Source organism: Thalassophryne amazonica, chromosome 1 (genome assembly GCF_902500255.1).
Source record: "Thalassophryne amazonica chromosome 1, fThaAma1.1, whole genome shotgun sequence".
In the NCBI taxonomy this organism is placed as follows: Eukaryota; Metazoa; Chordata; class Actinopteri; order Batrachoidiformes; family Batrachoididae; genus Thalassophryne; species Thalassophryne amazonica.
The window spans coordinates 19,430,776-19,440,053 of record NC_047103.1 but is presented as its reverse complement, the minus strand read 5'-3'; the positions used below and the strand labels follow the sequence as shown (position 1 = coordinate 19,440,053).

Sequence of the window (9,278 nt, the reverse complement as noted above, 5' to 3'; positions counted from 1 at the left end):
AGCCTATGGTTACTATAAAACACGCTATACAAGAAAAAGTTGATTGATTGATTGATGTTGATATAGCTCCTTTGTATTGGTCACATGACCTTTGATCTTGTGTGAATGTGAAAGGTCAAACTCAAGTTATACATGCTTGGAGGTGTTCAGGTGTTAAAGATGGAGAAAAAAAAAATCAAAACACAAATAAAAGGAAAAAACATGGATCCAAACCATCCTGAAAATATGGTATTTTGTTTGCAATCCTAAAACCTGTAAAATTACAACCAACTTCAAGGATGGAATAAATTACTTCATAAAAATTTTTGCTTCATTTTCTGGTTGTTGACTCCATCAGCAAAATTTATTTCAGGACTACAATTTAGCTGGTTTAGGTTGGTGTTATGAGTAAAAATAGTTATCAAAAAGATTTTCTGCAGAAATCCTCTTGTTTATGACAGTCTTTAGGTGACCACATGGTAGTCGGCCAACCAGAGCAGAAACCAGAGAGAAGCAACCGACTGTATCCATCGCTGACAAGCACACAGAAGTAAGGCAGTATCTTTTTTTCTTCTTTAATTAAGAAGAAACACTGCAAATTTCTCATGCAAATGCTTTATTATTAGGCACAAAGATGTTATGATTGACACAGAAAACAGTCATGCAACTGCAGCTCACCATCATGAAAGTCTGCAAGAATGCACACAGGTAACAAACAATACACACAACTCAAGATGCACCAGATGGACTTTTTTAAATAAATTTGCATAACCCTGCTTGCATGTCTGATTCTTTGACTAAAGGAAATATTTTGTTCTGTGTTACTGGAAACACTCCAAAGCAAACTTCCAAAAATGTGTAAACGGAAGTGAGCAGGAATATGCAGTCATTTGCATAACTGCCATGACAGTTCCAGGAGCTATGCTGCAGCTTGACATATTGCATTTTAAAGGTTACCTTTTTCTCCTTTATTTGTTTTAGTCACAAACATCTTCTGCCAGCACTGATAGTCAGATGAAAGCGCAGATTCATATACTGGAGGAACAAAGACGAGAAGTGAGTAAATGTCAAAAGTCAAATTTACTTATTTTTTAATGTACAACTTAAATATTCTTTTTTTTCATGTATCACTTAGCTTCTTTCTATTAATGAAAAATGGGCAAAGGAATACCAAACCATGGTGCAGTATTACAAAGACAAGGTAAGATATATGGAGTGTTCAAAATGCCACAATAAAGAATAAAACATTAAAAATGAATAAAAGGTGTTAAAGATGCTCATCTGGTTGCCATGGAGAAATGAAAAGATGCTGCAGGTAGCAGACAAACCACTTTCCACATGAATTCACCTTATTTTTTCAAGAAGAAAAATAATTAAATAGATAGATAAATAAATACAGATGACAATGCAGAAAAAAATAGAATTATTGGAAAATCAGTAACTGAAAATAATGAAACATACAGAAAAATAACGATTTATTAGGAATTGTTGAGCTTTAGACACTATTTGGCCATGACTACTACAACTGCCGATAATACTAATACCAATAATACTGATTAATAGTAATAATGAGGCAACACTGTAAATTGTTAGGCGAAAGTTATAACATATATAACAATCGTAAGTGAAATTAAATCAATGTTTAGGTATTTCTCACTATTACAAATCTAACAATGTATTTGACAATTTGTGCCTCCACATGCCACTGATGACATCATTATGTGTCTTACATCATTTATCAATAACATTTACCATTTATGGTATTCTGTCTGTTTTTCCTGCAACAACTGGAGTTGGGCTCAGTTTTGTGTCACAAAAAAGTACTTTTGGCTGTAATCTGTAGCCTGATCATTTCTTACCAGATGCGGTAAAACCTGGGGAAAAAAAAAACACTTTTATCAGGGTGTTTCTGTTCAAGTTGACCTTTACCTTTGACATTTCCTGTTAACGTCCTTCTGCACTTTTTCAGATGTGTTGCTTTGGGGTGTTTCCAGTAATAGAGAGAAGTTTATATTTCCTCATCGGCAGGGAATCAGATTTCCATCTGGTGTGTCTTCCAGTATTGCGTGTGTTGGAGACCATCACAGTGATTAACTGATGCTCTCTGGATTTTTACAAATTAACAAATTGACGACTGTTAAAGAAATACTTCCATGCAGCAATGAACCAGTCAAATGTTCACAGACAACCTGCTTTGCACCTGACTATACGTCATTTATGCCAGGAAACTACAAAATGCAATGTGGAAATCAATGTAAAAATACATAAACGTTTATGAAAATAAATAAATGACATCTTTCTAAAATGATACTAAATACATTGATTAGTAAGCTCACTTAAAAATAAAAAAAATAAATATAAAAGGTATACAGCACCAACTGTAAAGACAAATTATATATATATATACAACCCCTGGCAAAAATTATGGAATCACCGGCCTCAGAGGATGTTCATTCAGTTGTTTAATTTTGTAGAAAAAAAGCAGATCACAGACATGACACAAAACTAAAGTCATTTCAAATGGCAACTTTCTGGCTTTAAGAAACTATAAGAAATCAAGAAAAAAAAGATTGTGGCAGTCAGTAACGGTTACTTATTTAGACCAAGCAGAGGAAAAAAATATGGAATCACTCAATTCTGAGGAAAAAATTATGGAATAACCCTGTAAATTTTCATCCCCCAAATTAACACCTGCATCAAATCAGATCTGCTCTTTGACATTGACCCTATGCCATGACATTGACCCTATGTGTCTTTTTGCAAGGAATGTTTTTGCAGTTTTTGCTCTATGGTAAGATGCATTATCATCTTGAAAAATGATTTCATCATCCCCAAACATCCTTTCAATTGTCCAAAATATCAACATAAACTTGTGCATTTATTGATGATGTAATGACAGCCATCTCCCCAGTGCCTTTACCTGACATGCAGCCCCATATCATCAATGACTGTGGAAATTTACATGTTCTCTTCAGGCAGTCATCTTTATAAATCTCATTGGAAAGGCACCAAACAAAAGTTCCAGCATCATCACCTTGCCCAATGCAGATTCGAGATTCATCACTGAATATGACTTTCATCCAGTCATCCACAGTCCACAATTGCTTTTCCTTAGCCCATTGTAACCTTGTTTTTTTCTGTTTAGGTGTTAATGATGCCTTTCATTTAGCTTTTCTGTATGTAAATCCCATTTCCTTTAGGCGGTTTCTTACAGTTCGGTCACAGACGTTGACTCCAGTTTCCTCCCATTCGTTCCTCATTTGTTTTGTTGTGCATTTTTCGATTTTTGAGACATATTGCTTTAAGTTTTCTGTCTTGACGCTTTGATGTCTTCCTTGGTCTACCAATATGTTTGCCTTTAACAACCTTCCCATGTTGTTTGTATTTGGTCCAGAGTTTAGACAGCTGACTGTGAACAACCAAATCTTTTGCAACATTGTGTGATGATTTACTCTCTTTTAAGAGTTTGATAATCCTCTCCTTTGTTTCAATTGACATCTCTCGTGTTGGAGCCATGATTCATGTCAGTCCACTTGGTGCAACAGCTCTCCAAGGTGTGATCACTCCTTTTTAGATGCAGACTAACGAGCAGATCTGATATGATGCAGGTGTTAGTTTTGGGGATGAAAATTTACAGGGTGATTCCATAATTTTTTCCTCAGAATTGAGTGAGTCCATAATTTTTTCCTCTGCTTGGTCTAAAAAAGTAACCGTTACTGACTGCCACAATCTTTTTTCTTGATTCTTATAGTGTTTCTTAAAGCCAGAAAGTTGCCATTTGAAATGACTTTAGTTTTGTGTCATGTCTGTGATCTGCTTTTTTTCTACAAAATTAAACAACTGAATGAACATCCTCCGAGGCCGGTGATTCCATAATTTTTGCCAGGGGTTGTATATTTTCTTCTTTATATTTTCACATTCATTTATTTCATTTGTGTTTCCATATAATTACTTACCTCTATGAGAGGAATTTATGCTTTTTTATTGATCTGTATCAAACTATGGCTTTTAACATTTATCTCTGATCCTGATTCTTTTGGTCCTACAATTGGAATAACGGATTACATTTAATGGAAGTAAAAATATAACCTCTATCGAAGAATCAAAGATAATCAACAATCAGGATCAAAGTTCAGCAGTCTTGATCAAAGTGCAAATTCAAAGGTCTGAATCAAAGATGGTGACATGATCAAAGGCCAAAGCTCAAAATTCAGCGACCATAGTCTCATGTTCACCCAAAAGGATCAAAGTGTGCAATCATGAGTAAGCAATAAGGATCAAAGATTAATAATCCGTATCAAAATTCAGCATTCGGGATGTATGTTCAGCAATCAGGATCAGTGATCAGGATCTAAGTTCAACAATCTAAGTTCAACAATCTAACAATCTAAGTTCAACAATCAGCAAAAAAAAAAAAGGTAATTATCAAAGATGACTGATCAGGGTCAGCAATTGAAATAATTTCTTTGTTTTTTTGTACTTATTTAAAATTTGTATTCCTAATTGTAGTCCTTGGAAATGAAAAGATTTAAATTCAGTTTTGTTGATTTTGTTTGTTGGGGACTGACTTGACAACCCAAATATCCAGTCACATTGTGTCATATGAGCATGTTGTGATATATGTATATACAGTGAGGAAAATAAGTATTTTAACACTCTGCGGTTTTGCAAGTTCTCCCACTTAGAAATCATGGGGGTCTGAAATTTTCATGTTGGATGCATGTCCACTGTGAGAGACATAATAAAAATAAATAAATAAATAAAATAAAATAAAAATCCGGAAATAACAATGTATGATTTTTTTAATAATTTATTTGTATGTTACTGCTGCAAATAAGTATTTGAACACCTACCAACCAGCAAGAATTCTGGCTCACACAGACCTGTTAATTTTTCTTTAAGAAGCCCTCTTATTCTGCACTCTTTACCTGTATTAAAGACCAAAGAGCTGTCTAAGGACACCAGGGACAAAACTGTAGACCTGCACAAGGCTGGGATGGACTACAGGACAACAGGCAAGCAGCTTGGTAGAAGACAACAACTGTTATGATTATTTATTAGAAAGTGGAAGAAACACAAGATGACTGTCAATCTCCCTCGGTCTGGGATTCCATGCAAGATCTCACTTTGGGGGTAAGAATGATTCTGAGAAAGCTCAGAACTACACAGGAGGACCTGGTCAATGACCTGAAGCGAGCTGGGACCACAGTCACAAAGATTACATTAGTATCACATGATGCTGTCATGGTTTAAAATCCTGCAGCCCAACCGTGAAGCATGGGGGTGGAAACATCATACTCTGGGGGTGCTCTTCTGCAAAGGGGACAGGATGACTGCAGCACCGTATTGAAGGGAGGATGGATGGGTCATGTATTGTGAGATTTTGGCAAACAACCTCCTTCCATCAGTAAGAGCATTGAAGATGGATCATGGCTGGGTCTTCCAGCATGACAATGACCCCAAACACACAGCCATGGCAACTAAGGAGGGGCTCTGTAAGAAGGATGTCAAGCTGGAGTTGCCTGCCAGTCTCCAGACCTGAACTCAATAGAAAATCTTTGGAGGGAGCTGAAACTCCAAACCTGAAAGATCCAGAGAAGATCTGTATGGAGGAGTGGACCAAAATCCCTGCTGCAGTGTGTGAAAACCTGGTGAAAAACTACAGGAAGCATTTGACCTCTGTAATTGCAAACAAAAGCTACTGTAACCAAATATTAACATTGATTTCACAGGTGTTCAAATACTATTTGCAGCAGTAGACATACAATAAATTATTAAAAATCATACATTGTGATTTCTGGATTTTTTTTTAGATTATGTCTCTCACAGTGGAACATGCACCTAAGATGAAAATTTCAGACCCCTCCATGATTCTAAGTGGGAGAACTTGCAAAACTGCAGGGTGTTAAAATACTTAGTTTCTCCTCACTGTGTGTGTATATTATATATATATATATAATATATATATATATATATAATATATATATATATATATATATATATATATAATATATACATATATATGTGTGTGTGTGTGTGTGTGTGAAAATAAAATACCTACATTCTGTCCGCTGCCTTTTTTTAATCTGATGCATAGGTCCAGCATCTAAAATTGCTACTTCCAACATGAGCACATTGACTCAGAAGATGACATTGTGCAACAGAGAAAATTCTAAGACATCATGTCAAAAAAATGCAGTTCAAGACAGATGAAGAGTGGTCCACGTCAGGTAAATCAGCATTAGGCCATTGAAAATATATTCTAAAACATTTGGCTAAATCAGCCCGCATGTCTCAAGATAGATCACGAAAATGTGATGTCAAATTGGTGTCATCTGTCTGACAGGGTGAAACCAGCGGCAATCACTTCTGATTACTGAAAGCTGAGAAGGAAGCCAACGAACTGAGGGTGCAGAACAGCACTCTGACCCGCAGAGGGCAGCACGCAGCATGATGAGATCAGACGTCTGAATAAGGTGGGTCATGATATAGGAAGAAACAAAAAACTCACATGAACCCTGTTCATTGGTGTCAAAGCTCTGTGCGCATGTTCATCATACTGTTATGTGCGAAACAGGCCCTGCAGGCGGCGCTGCATTCCACCCGGCCTCTTGAAGAGGCCAACGAAACACAAGTACAGATCTGGAAACAGCAGGTGAGTTTTAGGTCATTGCAGTGGTTTTAATTTACCAATTCCAGTGGTTTTAAAGTCCTTTGCTTATTATTGTCACATAATGGTTCCTGGTCATCATCTTTCAGGCTGAGGTCTACAAGGAAGACTTTTGAAGGAGCGGAAAGACAGAGAGAAGCTTAAAGAGAAGCAACTACAACTGGAGAAGAGGTTTAGAAAAGTCCACAATGAGCTTCATATCCTCAAATCTCAGGTACTTTTAAAGTATGTATGCACATTATTCCTGTTTCTGTAGATCCCTGGATGGGACGCCACCCTAATGAGTTGGATGTGGAGAGTACCGTACGTTGGGATCACTCTACAATTTACAGTTGGTTGGCCTGCGGCACTGCAGATCAAGTGTTTGTTTGCAAGGTTCCTGGAACTGAACCACTGCTCTTCTCCAAGGCCACATAAAACTACATTCATACTGTTAATGGCATCATTTCAAGTGTTCATTCCAATGTCATCACAACAAACATTAGATTCATGAATGGTGGCTAAATAAATTACCAGGGCTTAGTTTCATGCAGAACATTGGTGGATATTGGCCCCACGCTTTCCTACAAGGGCCCAATCAGAAACGGTTTAGAGACTGCTGACATGACTTCTGAGGCCACATAGTATAGCTGTAAACTTTCAACAATCATACAACCCAACTTTACCGTGTATAAATGGATACAATTACAAATGGATGCAGTTTGTACTTCGTTCAAACACAAACTTTACAGTGTAACTTTTTATCTGTGTATAAAGCTAGTTTAGCTTAGTGTGGTTGGTACAATGGCTCATAAAGCCACCTAGCTTGCTTAGTTAGCATCTGATGTAGCTACAGTTCCCAGTCTTGTGCAGTTGTTTCTGCAATATCCAAACACAAAATAATTCAACCTTACTGTTGAAATTTGCATATTACATTAGCCCCAGCAAATATGTCCACATTGGGTTTCACATGGGTAGAGTCCCTTTTTTCATAGAGTAGCGACATGACAAGCCGAAAAAAACAAACAAAAAAAAACGTACGGACTTGGGGTGCCATCTTGGGCCAAAATAGCATCGCTGTTAAGCTGTCTGCATGTAAATCGAGCTATTTTATAAAGGTATACAGATTCCCTTCAGATCTGAACGGAAGAAAAATTTGGGAAAGTAAAGTCAGCCATGTGGGATGGAAGCGACTTCATCGTCAAATTTTGAGAGATAATTTAGTGTTCAGTCCCATTGCAGTAAAACTTGCCTAATCGTTATTTTTTTTTGGATGGTTTTTCCATGTAATAACACCAAGTGTATAACGGATTTTGTTTAATTGGATTGTTTTGCTCACATCGGATAAAATGTCCTGTCCGATTGCAATGGTATTTCCATTAAAAACCCCTCACACACGTACTGGACAGATCGGTGTGGATATGCGCAGTAACAGAGGTACAAAATTAAAGTTCAGCGCTGACACTCACACCGATTTTGATTAAAAGCCCGCTGTTTATTTTTTCAAAGTGTGCTCAGACTCGGGACCCCAGCCTGATGTGCACCTGTTAAATCAGACACCAACAAAAGGCTGTGATTTGACACTTTTCTGCTTTCACTCTTTCCTCTCATTTTTAATCGTTTTTGCAGTTTGCATGCTAATTACAAATGGATCAGAAAAGTCTGCAAATTTACAACACAGTCAGAAAGAGGGTTTAGTACAGCTTACCTTTGAATTGGAGGGTGTTGAGTGTAGAAAGAAAAGATTGCTGAGGGAATTAATCCAGAATAAAGCAATCCAGTGACGCAGAATTTAAAACTATCACGCACGTCGACAATGACACAGTTTCAGAGCTGCAGAAGCATAAATCAGGCTTTAAATCTATCATCGTGAATTGTAAATTCATGTAAATTTGATATCTTAACTATTTTAATATTTATTTTGATAGTACCTGCACCTGGATGTGTTGCTGTATGTGGTTAACTGATAAAAATGTTGAAAACATAAAGGTTAGTTCAGCACAACTGGCCCCAAAATGGCGGCAGTGTTCTTCAGTTGTGCTACTCTCTGAATAAAGGGACCTACACATGAGCGGCCCAAATGGGGCCAATGCAGTTTTGTCCAGGGCTCCCCTGGGGCCCAGCTCTTTGACGTGGGCTTTGGCTAGTCCAGTTGGCTACCTACATGGGATTCAACAGGAATAGCCCAAGAAGCCGTCCCGAAAACAAAACTGTTTCTCTCTGATGGACTGTCTGATGCCCCTCTACAACACGCCCTTGAATCATGGCATACAGAGTAAAGTCCTACAGATTCCTTAATAATAATGTTTCCTTCTTCCATTGACTCCGACTCGTCAAACCCACCTGAGTTTGAATGCAGTCGCACAAATCAGCAGCAAATCAAGATGGTCTGCACAGCCTCCAGAGTCAAACAGCAAAACACCACATCCACTGTCCTCACAGAACCCTCATTCATACAGATGTGGCTTTCTGTAAACAGGACTCTCTAAAGTCATTAACTGACTGAAGTTGGTCAGCGTACCACAAACAGATCACCACATCAGAGTCTATCTTTGGCAGGATGAGATGTTCTGAGTCACAAGGCAGGTTTAGGAAGCGGGTCCTGTTCTTTGACTGTCGGCTGCAGGTCCATCTTCAGGTTTCATTGTGA

The 9,278-nt window shown here is 37.6% G+C and overlaps 1 protein-coding gene and 1 long non-coding RNA gene across 2 annotated transcripts; both read left to right on the top strand.

Annotated features, from left to right (window-relative positions):
• Positions 1-444: 444 nt before the first annotated feature.
• On the top strand, positions 445-6,109 carry LOC117521146 (TNFAIP3-interacting protein 3-like). The gene is made up of 5 exons (XM_034182492.1): positions 445-529; positions 606-687; positions 961-1,035; positions 1,115-1,180; positions 6,077-6,109. Exons 1-5 carry the CDS (start codon positions 456-458, stop codon positions 6,107-6,109), a joined length of 330 nt encoding a protein of 109 aa, XP_034038383.1. The 5' UTR covers positions 445-455.
• A 327-nt stretch (positions 6,110-6,436) lies between these two features.
• LOC117519052 lies at positions 6,437-6,762 on the top strand. The gene is made up of 3 exons (XR_004563155.1): positions 6,437-6,455; positions 6,557-6,634; positions 6,739-6,762. It is a non-coding gene; the product is annotated as an uncharacterized LOC117519052 (long non-coding RNA).
• Positions 6,763-9,278: the final 2,516 nt, after the last annotated feature.

Excerpts from the sequence above, each read along its gene's own strand:
- LOC117521146 (XM_034182492.1), top strand. The coding sequence starts at position 456 with ATGGTAGTCGGCCAACCAGAGCAGAAACCAGAGAGAAGCAACCGACTG. Across the intron at positions 688-960 it reads GTCTGCAAGAATGCACACAG|TCACAAACATCTTCTGCCAG; the intron begins GTAACAAACAAT and ends TATTTGTTTTAG. Across the intron at positions 1,181-6,076 it reads TGCAGTATTACAAAGACAAG|GTCCAGCATCTAAAATTGCT; the intron begins GTAAGATATATG and ends TCTGATGCATAG.